This window comes from Candoia aspera, chromosome 14 (assembly GCF_035149785.1).
Source record: "Candoia aspera isolate rCanAsp1 chromosome 14, rCanAsp1.hap2, whole genome shotgun sequence".
In the NCBI taxonomy this organism is placed as follows: domain Eukaryota; kingdom Metazoa; phylum Chordata; class Lepidosauria; order Squamata; family Boidae; genus Candoia; species Candoia aspera.
Genome location: NC_086166.1, coordinates 2131230 through 2149609, shown reverse-complemented (window position 1 = coordinate 2149609; position 18380 = coordinate 2131230). Strand labels below are relative to the sequence as shown.

At 42.2% G+C, this 18380-nt stretch overlaps 2 protein-coding genes across 3 annotated transcripts in view; one reads left to right on the top strand and one right to left on the bottom strand.

Annotated features, from left to right (window-relative positions):
• Positions 1–18380, top strand: part of C14H7orf50 (chromosome 14 C7orf50 homolog) — a 94412-nt gene that overhangs the window by 40470 nt on the left and 35562 nt on the right. The window lies entirely within an intron of this gene.
• The window catches only part of GPR146 (G protein-coupled receptor 146), a 34770-nt gene continuing 16403 nt past the window's right edge, over positions 14–18380 (bottom strand). Inside the window, exons 2-3 of one of the 2 annotated variants that reach the window (XM_063315204.1) lie at positions 14280–14401; positions 14–2506 (exon numbers count right to left, since the gene is read on the bottom strand). In XM_063315204.1, the coding sequence (XP_063171274.1) occupies positions 1457–2458 (1002 nt within the window). In that variant the 5' untranslated portion in view covers positions 2459–2506; positions 14280–14401 and the 3' untranslated portion in view covers positions 14–1456. Of the gene's footprint in view, positions 2507–5528; positions 6242–14279; positions 14402–18380 lie in introns of those variants that run through there. The other variant, XM_063315205.1, reaches the window with a different exon arrangement.

Below are 18380 nucleotides of genomic sequence, written 5' to 3'. Positions count from 1 at the left end.
ACTTTAAGAGGTGTGGACTTCAACTCCCAGAATGCTGGCTAGGGAATTCTGGGAGTTGAAGTCCACACCTCTTAAAGTTGGCAAGTTTGAAAAACACTGGACTCAAGTATTCCTAGGACAGTGGAACGAGAGGAAATGTTGTCTTTCAGCCAAGCCTGGTGGCCCTTTCCTGCATGCAGGAAGCCATCCGAACCTCCAGAGAGAAGCTCCTTACCCCTTCTTCCAGACCTCATTCCAGGGAGTGCTAGCCTGAGGGATCACCCAACCTCTTGGACAGCTTTTCTGGCGATAGCAGGGTGCAGCAGAAGGAAAACCCTGTGCGTACGTGTGTGTAGAGTGGCTTTTAGTATCCTATCCTAGACTTGTTCTTCATGCTATCTTGTCGTTAGGTCCCACCAAAGGGATGGAAAAGGTGTGGCACTATTTAGCCAGGGAAGTAGGATCCGAAGTAGCATAAAAATAGGGCCAGAATGATCAGAATCCTTGCTGTTCCCTGTGAATCCCATACGCTGTGTATTCACACCCCTGCGTTATCTCTTCCATCTCTTTGGTCAGTTAATATCTCACAGGCATCCTTTGAGCGATCGTACTTCTGAAATGCTGGACATCTATTCATCCGTTGAAAGAACGTTGTGTGTCTTAACACAAATTTGTGAGTGATCCGGGAGGCGCCCTTTTTAATCCTGCTGGATTTTTCGTTTGCACCTTAAACCTGACTTCATTTTAAACTGTATTTCATTTTTGCTAGATACCGCAACGTTTCTGGGTCTTGACTTCTTGCTTTCTTTCTACAAAAGTGCATACTTTGATCGAAATGCTTTTACAATGTAAAACGAGGAAAAGGGGGGGAAATCCTTTTTGTTTGCTTGTAAGTGTAGGAAAATACGAATGCATTTAAACCAAGAGAAATCTTCAAACAACCTGCTTTAGAGTTAGAAATCAAGGTTTCGTTTAAATTGTAATTTTGTAGATTAGGAAGGATTTAGTATCATACTAGGCTGTTACACAATTTGACCAGTGTGATTATTAATGGATATTATCTTAACTGAAAAGGTGCTGCTCTGACCTTCAAATAAAACTGCTTTGTAAATTTTAAATTCATATTATTTTATATGAAACATAAAAATACCCCTCTTTTTTACCTCTCTTTAATTCTACAAGATTACAAAGTGCTAGGTGTTCTCTCAAAAGCCTTCTGTGGGTGTTTTTCTCCACACAAGATTGCTAAAACAAAGCTTATACTGTAAAACTGACTCAGTGCATTGAAACTCTTGAAATCCAGCGATTATTTTAACCCACAGACAGATTCTCAACAGTTTTCTCAACCGCTTCCCTACCTGTGTAGGCTAAAACAGCAAGGAGCTGATGTACGGGGTCCACCCCGCTTTCAGCATCCTTGCTCGGTGGCCTCCAGAATCAACTCTGCAACCTGGGGCCCACCAGCATTCCTTCATACCTACGTTATAACTTGCTGAACCACTGTGCGTTCGTGCGAGCATCGCTGGTTCCCACAGTGCAGTTTTTTCAGCAGCCTTTGCAGTTTGCTCGGAAAGTTTTTGTTGATATACCGGTACAGCAAAGGCATGACGAAGCTGCTGGAGAAGGCCAGAAATACGGACAGTCCGTTGGTAAAATGTAATCCTCGGCTATAGTTTTCATCCGTCCCTTTTCCTTGCATGCTGGATAGCGTCCTGACCAGCAGAGTCACATAGTAGGGTGTCCATAGAGTGAACTGTGTGCAGATGGTGGCAATCAAAAGCCGGTGCACAGAGGGGTCCAACCTTCCAGTGTCTTGGTCCAGTGGTGTTGCCTCCTTGCGTATTCGCAAAATCAACACAAGCGCGTAGAGCACAGCAATGGCCGGCACGATGTATCCGATAAAAAACATGATGGTGTCGGCCGCCTCTTTGTTCTGCATTTTGGAGCATTCGATTATTTTCGTGGATACGTGATTGCAGACGTAGAACAAGAGAGACGAAAAGCTGGTGAGCATGGCTCCCCCCCAGATGAACCCACACACATGCTTCGTGTTGTACACGCTGGACATGTAAGTCCTTGGCAAAGCACGCTCAATGTAGTAGTCCAGACTGAGTAACGCGGTAGAGTACATGATCACCAAAGATGACACATTGAACAAAATAAGCAAGGTGATGTAGACTTCGTTGCTGAAATTCCAGATGGCCCATTTTGTGTTGGTAGGTCCCAGCAGGTACATGGGGGCGATGGCGTTGATGATGAGGCCAGCGATGGCGATGTTGACGAAGTAAACGTCCGGCATGGTCATTGTGGCTTTGTTGCACAGGTTGACTAGGACCAGTAGCCCATTGTAACAAAGGCCGATGGGGAAGCAGATGACGAGGTAGAGCAAAGAGAAAACGGTAATCACAAGATGAACGTCGTGGCAGAGATCCTGGTCCTCTGTGTGTTTGGAACCATTGAACGCTTCACAGCTCCACATAGTGACGTTCCCGGGGTCGGAGGTCTTTTCTGCTGGTTACCAGCTTTTCTACAGAAGAGAAACAAAGAATGTCTATATCAGCCTTTCTCAGCTTTTTGACCCCGGAGGAACCCTTGAAATACCTTTCAGGTCTCAAGGAACCCCTGCCCATTCAGGCTCCAAGATAGGCCAGAAGTTACGAAATGATTATATTCGTTTCATGGGTAGGCCTGCATAGATGCACTAACGGTGTTCCTAAACTAAAAATAAAGAATGAAACTTACCTCTTCAATGTGAAGCGGCCCGAATTTGAAATAATGTTTTAAGTAAATTGTGATCTCCCAGGGAACCCCTGGTGACCTCTCATGGGACCCGAGGGTGCCACGGAACCCTGGTGGAGAAACCCTGGTCTCTAGGCTTCTTTTAAGTACACAAAATAAAACATCCTCCCTCTCTTTCTTCAACATTTGCACCACACACGGCTGAATTTGATCAGGTATGAGTTATATTATGGGATGACAGAAAGATCAGTTACGAAATTATTCCTTTAGGGTCGTAGATGTCATAGATCCACACTCAATGCTCATGTAAAATATTGTTTAAAATAACAATAGTAATCAATAGAGATCCTGTGATTCTGATGGATTAGTTATTAATACAGCTTAATTATTAGGTAGTTTGTGTTACTTTGGTTTAAGGCAGTTCTCTCTCACTCTGCTTCCAACCGCTACAAAGGACGTATTATTCTAATCCACCTCTGCAAAGTAAAATAAAAGCAGATTGCGTTGCAAGTCTTTCAGAAAACTTCCTTTAAAAATGTAACTGAAGTATTAGTTGTGCTGCTAATCTGGGCAACATTCTTTCAAAGACATGCTGTTTTTCTGTAATACATTATGGCCTTAAAGGCAACTTTTTATATGGGCGTGTAAAACATTTCTGTGTTCCAGTTATTAATAGTAGAATTGCGTCAAGAAGCCCTGTACTCTTTAACTGCTTTCCAGTATTTTGTGCGATGACCTTCTGTTTTCTACTTTTAGACACGTTTTATCTGCCAGAACATCTACATTATTCCACATGTTTATAAATCCTTCCTAGAATTCACCCCTTTATTTATTTGGCGTGAGTCAACCTTCCTAGGCCTGGCCATTTTCATCCTGAAGACAAGACCTTGACTCACTTTTGAAGGACACCACACCTAAAGAGGAAAGGAATTTTGTGACTGCACTCTCAAATATTCATCTTCGGCTATCCTTACCATTGTTCTTCCAAAACTGCATCCCTGTGTGGTTCAAGGAGGCTTTTATATAAATAATTTACGAACACACCTTAATGGGGGGGGGGGTTCCCATGGGAAAACATAGTCATCCTAATAAAGGTAACCACTGAAATGAAAAATGATTGAAGACCAGGTTACAGGGAGCAACCCCGATGGATTTAAACTGATTCGAGGGATGTAAGTTCAGAGAAGCTTGAAGATTTCTCAGCTGCATGAGAATGGTTCAGCTGAGGTGTCAAAAGAGTTGCGTTGGTGTATAGCTGGAAAACCTGGCCTAGGATCAACACTGCACAGTGTGTTGCATTTTAAAGCACGTGTTCTTTGTTTGTGTTTCGGCGAGGCCTCCTCTGACACGTCAGAGAGAAAACCTCAGCGTCTTTATCAGAAATAAACATGACTGGGTAATTGCATAAGAATCTGCTTTCCTCATAGAACACATTTTGGTACAAGGAGGGCCAGATTAATGTTTTTGTAATTGCTTTCCTCATAACTTAATGCAAAGGCACACTTACCCTAATTTCCTTTATTAAACTGAAGGATGAACGTTGTGACTTTTAGATAAACCCTCTCTCAAATCTAGAGCCGTGGATGCGAGTGTGCTGCTTCAAAACCATCAAAGTGAAATGTAATGTTTTAAAAAGGCATTTCAGACTTCTTCCAAAATACAGAACGGTATTGGTTCATCTAACCAGATCTTTCCACCCGGCTTGCTAAGTTCTGCCCTCCCTTTCAACCAAAGCAGCCACTGGAGATAGAACATTTTTCAAAATCTGGAACCTTCCCAACCCCTAGGTTATGCTGTATCTTCTCCAGCGTGTTGCCCTTCAAATGGTTTGATCTGCAGCACCGTGAATTCTCAGTCAACCTGGCCAGTGCCCCGCTGGCCGGGAATGCTGGGGGTTGTAGTCAAGCATAACTGGAGGATGCTGGTTTAGAGAGAGCATCCGTGGGGGTGGGGACATTACTGTTGAAGCAGACAGGGTAATAATAGTCATTGGTGTCACTGCACCCTGTTGCTGACTTTTATGTGCCCCTTGAAAGTCAAGAGCTGAATGCCCATTCATTCCCAGGACCTCATTCCCATCCTGCTAATTTAAAAGGCACTAACTTTGACTGCCTTTCTGCCCACAAAGTGAGAGCAGGGCTCCCAACGTTGTTGGGTTCTGTGGAATGTCATGCTATGCACCCTCCTGTGAAGACAGCAGTGCTCTTTGTTTCCATGTTCAATCACCATACATGCGTTCCTTTACATTATAGATCCATTCATTGGGAAGGTCAGGATTGAGAAAGCGATCCCGTCTTTCTCCCAGCTCTGGAGCAAGGGGAGGATTTGCCTGATTAAGTTCTACATCGAACCACATGCTCTTTCAGATTTTTTTTTTTTTTTAAAGTTCTGTAGTAGGGCCTCCCCTCTCCCATCAACCAGCCCATATGTTGGCTTTTAGCTCTTTTTCTCCCCCAGACACCACAACATTGGGAAAGGCTGTTTATGCATTCAGAGCACCCGAGTCAAACAATCTTTTCCGGTTGAGTACAACAGAGGAGTTTACCTGGAAGCAAGTCATGTTCCAAGGTGTAAACATACACTTTGAAACTGATCGTCATAGTGGGAATGTGCCTTTCCTCCCCCCACGCCCCCCAAAAGTTTATCTTGACATTTCAGCAGAGTTTTGCACCTCCACCACCCTTCCAGTTTCTCTCGGCGCAATCTCTCATTCTGTTATTTGCTCTGACCATGTTTTGTCATGGCTGTTGGCTCTGCTCCCCCTCGACAAACACCCACCCCCACTCTTACCCAACCTTTTCAACGCCTACCTTCATTCCAGGTCGCATGTTCCTTTGTACTGGGGAGTCAAATATGGCTGATAAATAACATTTCAGGTGAAGAACGGACACCAAGAGGGGCTCGCATTTTGCCCCCTTTCGTGGCCCGCAACTGTCCTAGACCTTCGGGACCGGTGATAGAGCGTGGTGTTTTTCCTGCATGTGAGCTGCACTTGTTTGTCCTCTAGTAAATTACTCACAAAGTTTCTGCTTCAGTTGGCAGAGTGAATTCGTAGCTCCTCCCTGTGTCTGTTTACAGCCCATTTCAAGAAATAGGAAACTGTCTGATGTGAAAGGGGAGTGGTGCATGACATTGCTGTGTTCTGAGCCTTAGCTTGCTTCCAGTTGATTGGTAGAAAGGGAGATATTCCTGGAATAATCCACTTGGTGTTGAGTTACAGTTGCTGCCTTCCACCACCACCACCCCAACTCTTTTTTTGTTAAACCCACCAGGCTAGTTTATTGCATTCCCATGAAAAAGCAAGTTTGCCTTCAGAAGATTCCAGGGATGGTATAAAACAGCTATCTGTAAGAAAAACGCTTATTGAGGTCCAGTTTCATGACTGGATTTTGGGAAAAGGCTCCAGGCAATATGCTTTTCCCTAGAGGAGGACAACCCACTCTATCAGTCTGAAGGGCTTTCACGTAGAATTTGAAAGCGTGTTGTGTTGTTTCCAACCTTGTTAAGAGGAGAGCTGTGTTAGGCTGTGGTTGCCCCCAATCAGGAGGAGCCTGGTAGCACCTTCTCAGGCCAACCAATGCCCTTAAAAGGCCTCCACGTTCATGGATGCATCTGATTTTTAATGACATTAGTTGGTCTGAGAAGGTGCTACCAGGCTCCTCCTGATATTTGTAATGGAAGATTAGCTTAGCAACATTTCAAATGTTGTTATGAAGATGGCAAGGATAGAATGTGGCTGGTTCTACCATTAAGCAGAGAAGATGACATTGGAGGCAGAAGGATAGGAGGGCTACTCAGCCTTTGACTTTGAAGTAGCTTGCTGTCCTCTGATGTGGTGGGGCAATGTCCTGTCACCAGTACTAAAACGCCTTTCAGTGGGCAGTAAATAGGATTAGGGCACCACCTTGTCCTGAGCTGCAAAATAACTTTTCCTGTCCCTTCCCTTGAATAGATCTTGGAAATTAGTAATTTTAGTTCTTTAATAATCACCATGCTATCTCATAAACTTTTAATGCATTTCAAAAGTAACATTATGTGTTTGTGTTTGAGGGTGGGTGAGTGTGCATACGAGCGTGTGTTGGTGAGTACAAATGTGTGAGCTGCTGTTTGAAAGAAGGAAGTTTTAACAAGTTTTGTGATCGTTCAGATCTTATCCAACAAGAGTTCACACTGGCTTATGCAGAGCCATCACAAAGCTTTCGAAGAAATCATCGTATGATTGAAAGGTTTGTAAAATGGGGTACGCCCGAAGAGAAAGTCAGGGGCACAAAGTTTGACATTTTGCCTTTATAAAAATAAAAAATGTCAGCCATCTCCCAGTTTCAGAGGGTTAGAAATAGTCTGTGAGATACTAATCCACAATGCTGCTATTAGCATTATAATATTTCCAATTACGCTGAGTTATATACCAACTTTCTTCTCATGGGGCAGAAGTGGAGCTGCAAGATTAAATATAAAAAATAGTGTACATCTCCACTGCTCTTTATTCTGTAGAACAATAAAGAAATGTCCACAGTTTAATATCCGGTGTTTATTATATACCATACAGACCGTCTTCAGGTTTGATGGCTTTGTAAGCTAAACTTTTGGGTTTTAGCTACACAGCCCTTTTGGCCTTAACCGTTTGACAGGTTTGGATAATTCATTAGCAAATTCAGAATTTAAACAGTAGTCTTAGAACTGGGCTTTAGCATTTCAAGTATTCTTATTCTCTTCCAATCTCCTTTTTTGGGGGGGTCTGGATTCAAAAGCTAAGCAGGGTCAGGCCTGCTTAATACTTGGAAGAAGGAAATTCCAACCCCCTTCCACACTGCTTCCAAGAAAACTACAGACTCAAGGAGATAAGCTTGTACTAGGCCTTAAATGACCTGGTCCTACATTTAGCCTTCTGTGATGGCGTTTGGTAGGGCCATTGCTCAGTTGTAGACTCTGGGTAGATGTTCCACCTGTAGGAAGTCCTAGTGTTGAGTGTCTTCACTGAACAAGGGCTCCCTAAAATGGGCTTATATGCTGGGGCTAAATCTTCCAACGTTCCCCCAGAACACGGTCGGCATGTTCTGGCCAACTTCCACAAGTAGTCCGAATACGTAGAGCCCATGTGCGTTTACTAGCAGAACCTTGACTACCGCTTGACTTCCAAGCTCCGTCCAGTCGCAGTGACACAGTTGGCTGAGACCTCCACACCATGGACTACGCCAGGAGTGGATTTTGAAAAATCCAACCTTTCAAGTTTCAGATCCTGCGGAAATCTTCGACAGCTTGAAAAATCAGGATTGAGCGTGCCCTGCCGACCATCACTGAAATCTTGCAGAGAAAGTTCCCTGTCTGCGTCTCGGCTTGAAAATATTTTTGGTCCTACAGTACGCTTGGCTCATAAATCGGAAAGCGACCCCTGCCACCTGGGAATGGCCGCACTGAGTCGGAACAGAATAGCACTAATCCAGCAGAAGGATCCCAAATCGGTACAGCAAAGGAAGACTCAGGATTCCAAAGAAAAAAATGTGAAGTGCTTTGCATTTCTCAGGGCTAACGTCCAGGATTTGTTTAGGGTTATAGGTGCTGATCAAACTGCGCATGAGCATTCTTGATGTCATTGAATAGGAAGGGCTAGGTCCCTCATGGGCTAATCTTTCAGTTGCACATGGCTGAGTCCTCCCTATTTGCAGCACAAGTATTTGATTAAGGAGAGATAAAATGTTTTTGGAATTAGTGTAGGAGAAAATCCAGCTTGGTCCAGGGTGTTGGCATGAATAACCTACAAGCCTTTCTCAAATAACGTCGCTTATGATTGAACAGCGATGCCTGTGACTAGTTTCACTAGTGGGAAACTTGCAGGTTGACCACAATCTGGGACCATCAACTGATAGGATGAAAATATTGCTGCATGGCATGAAAGCAGATGAAATATCTTCAAGGGCGCTCCTGTTTTTTTAAAATATGGGCAACATAGTCCTCTCCTGCTCCCCCACCCCTTTCTTTTCTTTTTCTTTTTCTTTTTCTTTTTCTTCTTTTTCTTTTTCTTTTTCTTTTTCTTTTCCATGAGTCTCCAAACACTTGGAACCAAATGTGCTTCTGGAGGTTCATGGTATGGCAGAAACTTCTTCAAGAGGGGAGGAGGAATTAGAGTGGACAGGAAGAGCTAATTAACGGCACTGAGTTTCCTTCTCCTAAATTGCTTTCCATTTTGAAAACTAGTAGGGGTGCTCAGGTACGTCTGTCTATATACTACTAAAACTCTCACTGTGTTTATCTGTTTGACTGTTTGTACCCTCAGGTTAGCCCAAACCGTGCATTATACCGCAACGATTTTTGAATCGAAGTACCTAGAATCCGCTAACTTAAAGAATGCGTAAAAATATTGAGTTATTATTGAAGTTTGTTTGCCACTACAATTATTTGGCTGTTTATGATCTATACTCTTCTTAGATGATCACAGGACCATCCAGCATTGGAGGAAAAAAAATATAGTCAGCATAAAATTTAATGTTCATCCTGGTGACATCAGACTGCACTACCTTTTATTCAGACGATGACCCAATAGGTCACAGGGTTTCTAGTATTTGTATAATATGTGATTAGAAAACCAATTGTCTCCTTGTTTTTATCATTAGTCCAGCTAGGTAGCAACATCTAACCCACATTGGTAGATCTCAGAAAGCAAAGCAGTGTTTGATCTGGTTAGTGCTTGGATGGGACCTTACCAGGAAATAACAAGGATATGGGCTAGACTGAGAAGTTGGAAAAATATCCCAGAAGAAGGCAACTTCTGAATTGTTGCCAAGAAATTATTTCTTGGACATATTTCATGAATTCACCAGGGGTCAAGCTAGATTCAAAGACTGCCTTCTTATAATCGGGGGGTTGCACTGAGCCTCTTAATCATTAATGGAGAAGAAGTGTCATGTAATTATACATCAGCATTTGCTGTCTGATGCATATGTTAGTGTTCCATGTTCAGTTGGAGCCACCTCATGTGTTGCAAAGGAGTGGAGGATAAAAGCCAAGAATGCTTTGAACTTCTTTCTGAATTGAGAAACTCAGAGAATTGAGTTTTTTGCTGTTATGCAATTTGATGCTTAAGGCTCATAGGAGCCTACAAAATACAGGTAATTACTTTAGGGAAGGGTTGCAACTGAGAGGAATAGTCTGGAAGCCTGCAGTATAAATTGGTTGAGTAAATAACTGTCTGGTATCAATACTGAATAATCTGCACTGTTGTATTAAGGATCTTCGGCCTTGGATTTCATCCAGGAGGGAAAGACTGAATGATGATTTACACGAGTCACAGGAACTTTGCAGGAAAGTGGCCAGTTTGTCCTAGAATGGTGGATAACAGAGGCTGTGAAACTATACAGAGGTGGCCTTCAGGAAAGTAGCAGAAGACAACTCTGGGCCGCCACAACTAAAAATCCTGATGGAAAGAGAACACAGAACGAGTCATCTGAGAACTCCTGAGGCTGAGGAGGGGCAGTCAAAGCCACCCCCATGATTGAAGGACGTCAGCGAGTCCGAGATGAGGTCCCCTCCCTGCTGGCCAGAAAGATTTTGGGTGCTGTAAGCCAGATTTAGTTCCCATGTGAGAAAGTGAGGTCCTGTTGATTCTGTTGTAGCTTGCCTGTTATTTCAGAACTAAATCTGTCTGGATGAATTTAGCAGAACAGAAATAACCATTTGTTCTCTAACCCAACCTCCATTTGTCCTAAGTCATGGGCACTTAGACTCTTGGGCTTGGGAGGCATGGAGGGGGTGAGTCTTGGCATCCTGTCTCCGCAGATATTTCTTCTGCCAGTTGGAGTAGCCTGACAGGAGGCCCAGATGGTGCCTCCTGCTTCTTGTCAATAAAACAACTGAAAGCTGACCTCGCTGCTTCTCAGCACTACCTTACGCCGTCAACTGCCCAGGAGATCCCTGTAGGGACGCAAGACTTCTCTGCTCTGGGAATGCCGGAAATGGTAATGCCTAAGCATTTCCTGGAAGAGAAGTGTTTTCCCCCACCGATGCTCGTAACAAGGACAGATGATTTGCTCTGCATTTGCAGTCTTTAATATGAACATCAGCGGTGTATTCAGAGAAGTGATTCTGTGGCTTAACTGATGCTAGTTCCCGAATAAACTGAATGCCCTTCACTTAATCCCTTGTGGAATTCATACAAGCCTCCCTTGTACTTGATTCAGGGTCTTTCTTTGGGAATCGGCTTCGATGATTTCACCGGACCGTAGTTGCTAACCTGTTTATTTGGGCCACCGCCTAAATAACTTGGCAGAAGCAGGACAGAAATCCCATAAAAATAAATAATAGTTAATCCACATAATTTTCAAAGCAACCGTTACTCACTAAATAATATCTTTAAGAGAATAAAATGAGCAAGCTGTAGACAAGCAGATCTAATTCTTTCTCTGCCTCTCTTTTGATGATACAATCTTGAGGGAGAAACAGTTACAAGGTGTAGTTTTTTCCTGTTCCATGTTACCATTCCTCTTTATTTATTTATGTATTCATTCATTCATTCATTCATCCATCAGTGTCTTCAGGCCATCCCCTTGTCAATGACACTCAGTGGCTTACAATGGGTTAAAAACAGGCAAGGACTTTGTGTTGGTGTGTATAAAATGATATTGTTGCCCACAGTAAATGTTTCCCAGGAGTGCCCCTTTGACTGAAGCCAGCAGCTTCCAAACCGTCAAGGATTTGGGGTGTACTGTGCATCCTCTTTTCTGCTACCAAATTTATTGGGTTCCAAAAGAAAAGCGCAGATGATGTTCCCTAGCTGGGTAATGAAACGTCTGCCAGCAAACGACCAAGCTCAGGGAGCACCAAGGACTCCACAGTCCTGCAGGGTTGCCTGAACATGATTCTCCTAATTGCAGGCTGGAAAAACATCCTGTGGTCATCTTCACAGGTCCCTAAACATAAGTCACCTACCTTATCATTTCCTGAGGTGTTCCCTCGAAATAAAAAAGGACAGCATTTCGTTCACATTACAAAGCAACCCTTCCAGGTGCCCTGAATCTGTGCAGCTTCTGTGAAGTCCGTGTGATGCTTATGAAATGGCCCTGTTTGTCACCTTAATCTTTTGTGGATGTCATTTAAAAAAAAAGGGGGACATATAAACTTTGTAGTTTTGAGGGAATTCAACTCTAGAAGGTGAGAATGTGTCCGTGGCACCTTGGTAACATGCAAAGACTTTATTCATTTTTTAAAAAAGTGATTTATATTAATAGATTTTACGTACTTAATAAGAAATACATTCAAAGAAAGAAAAGAAGAAGGAAAAAATATAACAAGATAAGCGTGGAACGTTCTCCCCCTGGAGTTGAAGCAGGTCCCTTCGCTCTTGGACTTCCGGAAAAAATTAAAAACTTGGCTCTGTCAACATGCCTGGGGCAGGAAAGAAAATAGTTCTTCTTGGGGATGGTTAGCTCCATAGAATTGCCCTGTTTGCTTGCGGATAGAGAGAATATCTTAGCCATCTGGGTTTTATTATATTTTAATATATTTATATTTTTATGTCATTGATATTGTTGTATATTATTGTATATTATATTGTGGTTGAATGTTTTTGTTGTGAACTGCCCAGAGTCCCTCCTTGTGGGGGAGATGGGTGGTGATAAGATAGATAGATAGATAGATAGATAGATAGATAGATAGATAGATAGATAGATAGATAGATAGCTTGCTTGCTTGCTTGCTTGCTTGCTTGCTTGCTTGCTTGCTTGCTTGCTTGCTTGCTTCCGATATCCCTCTTGGTAGTTATACATACACTTCTAATCAAACTATTCTCTCCAATTTCATCATAATTCCCTTCTTTCTATAACTTATTCTTTCTAATCATCAAAACCGCAAATCACAAAATCATTTTCTTTCTCACGCAAAAAGTCCATAAGGGGTTTCCAGTCATTGACGAACGTCAGTAATGACCTTTCTGTAATCAAAGAAGTCAATTTGTCCATCTCAGCAAGTTCTGTCAATTTCACCAACCCTTCCTCCCTGGTGGGTAATGCCAAATCTTTCCATTCAAAGGCTCAGTTAAATTAGATTAACTAGGTGTTGATTTTGGACAAATACCTGGCAAACTTTGATTTAAGGTGGCTAACAAACACTATATCCATGCACATACCCACATATAGAAGCACTTAAGTGGACTTCCAGCAATATCCTTGTCCATATTTATAGCTACACACACTTACACTCGCATACACACACAAGTAGCTAATACAATCCATTTATCTATCTTGGTGTAATCATAAACAGATTTGTTCCTAACATTCAGTAATTTTCTGCCCAGTTGGATTGTGCCATAAGGAAAAACAACCTTTTTCTTCTACCTGGTGCCTTCTAAAGGTGTCATAACATCCAGAATTTGTTGCCACCACGGCCCAGGTTGAAAAGGGTTAGGTTCACTTCAATTCAGTGAAGTTACATTTATAGTTTCTTCCAATAAATCAGCAGATCCCCTTGTGGGAATATTCAAAGTTTCTATGCTGTCAACTTCCATGAGCAGGGGCAGGCTGTAGTCATTTTCATTCATTCTCATTACTAAGGTCAAATTGTCCCATCGATTTTAGGGTGTTGTATCTTTACGTTTTGATCTTTTGAACCCCGATCTCTCTTTTGGTTTCATTTCACTCTTGCTGATGGGGCTGATCAAAAAGACCACAATGGCAGCCACCCCCCATGCAATCCAAGCCCAGGCAGTTTTTTACATTCCTTGCAACCCCAAAGGGCCAAGCTTTGATTTTAGGATTGTGACCACCATCTTGAGTTTTTTTGACACCTCCCCATAGATGCCCCTGCTTGCTTAATACTAAATTAGGCACCAGTCCACTGGGGAGTGAGAAACGATGTCTCTGTGCATGGTGTGTGTGTAAATTTCCTTGCTTTAAGCATCTGTTCCATTCAGAGTATCAAGCCATGGCTCACAAGGAGAGGCTGGTGGCGATCTGTTCTTTGTTCCATTTTGCTGGGAGTGGTGGGGGATTAGGGGATTTTGGGACTTCCAGATCTATGGTGGCTTCACAGTTGGGGGCCCTGCCTGATCAGGATGTTCTCTGGCTGGTCAAATGAAGGGACCACTGTTTGACTTGGGAAGTTCTCCATCTCTTCTGCATTTGCAGGAAGCTCAGGAGCACGTTGGAGGGGTTGTGAATGGAAGCAATGCTAATGCCTAAGCGTCCGTCATAAAAATAAACCCCCAGATAAAAAAATAATTCCTTGGTCACATTTTCCTGGGTCCTGTGTTCCAGTGTGTCACGAGTCACAAAGGAAAAATGATTACCTTGAGTGCATGGATAGCCTTTGAATTTTGCCTGGAAAAGTGCTATTACGGAAGCTGATTTAAGATTACCCAAGGATTACTCAGTGCCCAGATCTGTGCTTTTGTGTTATTTTCTCCCGTTTGGAAAACCTCACAAGTACGACGGCATCCTTTGGAGTTAGGAATTCCGTAAGAGTTCTCCTTCTTAGCGTTCTGTATGTGAATATTTAACTAATAATTAGGATTTGTGGTTCTTTGTTGGCTGTTTTCCAGAAAAGTTTACAAAATGAATGCTCCAAGCACTCACCTGGTGGGCATCACCATACTTCAAAGCGACAGGGTCCAGCAGCTGCTTGGCAGCAGGTGGGAACATTTTGCTCCTCCGGTGGGAACGACAAAGTTCAGCACAAATTCAGGTGTCTCACTGCTCTGGAGGGTAAACAATAACAGAGCTTAAGAGGCGAATGCTGACTCAACCACATCACTGTTCTTCGTGGCACCGCGCTTGATATATTCACATGACCTTCCTCTGCATGTAATTCCCAGCATAATCCCTTAAGCTCTGACAATCTTTTGTGATTGGTGGAGAGTCCCTTACAACGATCAGGCCTTCCAGAGAAATACCTCTAGTGATTAAGTCAGGAGGGTAAAGGGGCACTAATCACAGCATCTGATTACTGCCGCAAAGCTGATGGAGCTGCGATACAGCCGGAACGATGACCTCTGTCGAGGGGTGTTGAAAGCACACTATGCCGAAAGGACAGGAGCTGTTAGCCCTTCTGACGCAGCTGAACAATGCACTTGCTTGTCTGTCACAAAGTAAAACAAGGTTGTGAAATAAAGCCACTTAACACAGAAGTAGGAAAATATACGGCACAGCCACCTATAAAACCCTGGACAAAACAATTCTCAGTCTAGCAAAAAACTACGGTTTAGATCAGCCTTTCTCAGCTTTTTGACACTGGAGGATCCCTTGAAAAAAATTTCAGGCCTCGGGGACCCGCTGCACGTTCAGGCTCAAATAGAGGCCCGAAATTACAAAACTATTATATTTGTTTCATGGGTTGGCCTGTAAAATGAACTAACGGTGTTCTTAAACTGAAAGTAAAGAATGAAACTTAGCTCTTTAATGTGAAGTTGCCCGAATTCGAAAGAATTTTAAAAATAAATCGTGATCTCCCAGGGAACCCCTAGTGACCTCTCGCAGAACCTGAGGGTTCCATGGAACCCTGGTTGAGAAACCCTGGTTTAGATCATCAGTTTGGGGATTTAACCAGTGTTTCCTTCTTATTTTCATAGAGGGGAAGATGAAAATAGCCCAGAACCAATCAATTACACATTCAATCTCTGTATCGTAAAAGGTGCAAATGACTGTCCTAACAATTTTTTCCCTCTATTTCAGTGTTTCTCAACCTTGACCACTTTAAGAGGGGGGGGACTTCAACTCCCAGAATTCCCTAGCCAGCACTCTGGCTGGGGAATTCTGGGAGTTGGAGTCCACCCCTCTTAAAGTGGTCAAGGTTGAGAAACACTGCTCTAATTGCATCATAGGAGAGGCCTAAACATGCCCAGGAAACACAAGCCAGGAAATATTGGGTTAGATGATCTTAGTATCCTGGGAAATGAAATGCCCAGCTTTACTCTCTGGAATTAACTCTGCAAAACACGGCACAGAACAAATCAAATTCCCTTTTACGTTTATTGCATGTTTTGTTGAAATATCCATACCATTACTGTACAACTTTTCACTGTTAAATATATTACTCCTGTTGGTTAGACTAGGTCAGAACATTGATTTCCAATCCTTTCCTGCTGTATTGAATTTGCATCGGAAGAGTTTAAGTGTTGGCATCAATTTTGTCCTGTAGGCAAAATCAGTTGTGTGGTAATATCTCCTCTTCAGTTTATTCATGTAAACATTAATTAGACCAGATAGGCTTTTGGGCATCTTAATATATGTGTGTCTCTCTGTGTGTGTGCCCTGTTACTGTGCTTCAAAATTGCAGGCGGATTTTAAACATTGCCCAACTACATCATGGCACCATATTTTGAAAGAAGCACATTAGCGTAAAAGATGCCAGTAAAAGTAAAAGATGTTATTTTACTGTAAGATGCTCTGAAGATAGAGATGGATGGAAGTAGGAAGAGTGGTTTACATTTTTCATGGTCTTACTTTACTTCCCTCCAACAAAAACATCATGGTATTTTAATGGATTCTTATATGATATTTTCTTGTCCTAAATATCATTGCTGGAAATAGACTGTTGTCTTAATGGCTGCTGGTGGAAATGGCCTGCTTAATTCATCAAAAGTGAGAACAGAAGCTTTGGGGGCCAGCAGTTCTCCTGAACCAGGACCACGCTCCAAAGTGGGCAAGCTCAGGGCAATAATCAAATTTGGTTTCATTTATATGAAACCAAATTGTATTAAATGCAGTTAAGTGAGAGCAGCCACCAAACCCTTGAAGGCTCTGCAGCTTGTCTCTCCTAGTCATAGACATTTTGGCTCTGTAAACAAAATTATATATTCTGCGCTCTTTCCTCCATTATTGGCTTTCAGTTTGTGTGTGTGTGTGTGTGTGTGTGTGTGTCTGCCAGCTGAGGATAACTCTCCAGCTCTCTGACAGTCAGCTCTAATCTACCCAAGCTGATGCCACCATAAATCAATTAGGCTTTGAGGTTTATGAAGGTAGTATTATTAGTCTCCATCTAAGCTGGCCTCCTTTATATGGATGGCTCTCCAATGCAACTGAAGGCAAATCTTTCATTCCTAGGGAAAGCTAAGAAAATCACAAACCTGACATGGTTTTTATATGTTTTCAGTTGTAAACGTTTGCTTGGTTTTTTTTTAAACAAACCAGCATGGAAAAGTAGGAATGTTCACATTTATAATTTTTACAGGCAAACATTCAGATTTTCTTGAGGATTTATTGCATGAGCAATATATGGAAATTTCCCTTAAATATTACATGTTCTGCTCAATAACGTTAAGTGAAGTGTAAATTCCTTTACATCTCGGTAACCTACAGAATACTCTACAGGAGATTTGACAGACTCAACCAGTAATGAATAAATTTTCTGGAGATAAAAGCTACTTCTGAATAGTTTATATGAGTTTATAAATGGCTGACATATTAGTTCAAAATTCATTATATTCCCAAATTGGGTACATGCACAGTTTTAGTGTAGTTTAGGAGCAGCTGAAGTGCATATCAGAAAATTTGAATAATAAATAATAAATATCAGAAAGAAATGTCACCTTGCAGGTTGCAGTAGCAAGAGTGTGGCTTACCATAAGGAGCAAAGCCCTGTTTCTTTCAAGTTCAGAGGAAGAGAGATTTTTGTAGCCTTTAAGAATTAGTGCAACCTCAGGTTTTTATTGCTGAACCAGAGATTGAACAATTGATTATTATCTTCCACCCTTTAAAACTATATATACTTCTCCTCTCCTTTCTTCTGAATTTTGTTGATGTGAATGAATGCAAAACTGCAGAAGGTCTGAGAACCTCTATCTATAGTACTTAAAATACCTAAGTACTTTTTGCATTTGTAATTTCTATTGCTGTGTTGGAACTGATTGTTAGAGCCTCTGCTGGCCAAGTAAAGTTCTATTATCTGTTTTTACAATTTTATATTTTGCTTCTTCATTTTTTAACATTGCAAAGTCTTTGGCTGGTCATCAGGAAGTGTTCAAATAAAGTCTATGATGAGAAGTTAACATCATTTCTGGAAAGAATTAAGTCCTTCAGTAGATTTTGAAGTGGCTTCTTAAAAGAACTCTAACGATCAAGTCTCCATGTTGGTCTTTCTGTTGCTTTTATTGTCTATTTTTTTGACTAGAGCATGAAGTTTTCTGCTCATACAATCCTCGGAAAGGGCTAGGTCTGAATTCTTAATATCCTGTCCTTGCTGTTTTTAAAATGGAGTATTATTGATTGATGGGTCTACAGGAGAAGTCAAACATAAATTAAATACACGTCAAAAGCAATGTAGAAGAAATGGTGGCCCCTCTAGTAACACAGACTGGGGAGGAAGACAGTAAAAGGAGCTGCAACTGCATCTGGGCGATGCCTCCCCCCCAAATTATTTCCCAGCTCTCTTGCAATAGGGAAGCCTCATTGCAGTTACATACAAAAAAGAAGAGATTTGCCACAGGCATGCCTCTTAATGGTGCCGTTTCATTGCCTTCTCCAAACAGCAGCAGATGCATCCTAATGATGGTAATGATTTTCTCATCTGCTGTATAGAGTGGGGAAAGAACATGAAAGCTATAAGAGATCCACCCCACGCAAGGCCTTTCTTAATGCTCCAGTCATGATGGCTTTTGCAATCCAGCAGAGCAGGCAGAGAAGGGATCTCCGATTGGAGAAACTGAAAACGAAGTTCATTACGATTGCGCCATGTGCAGT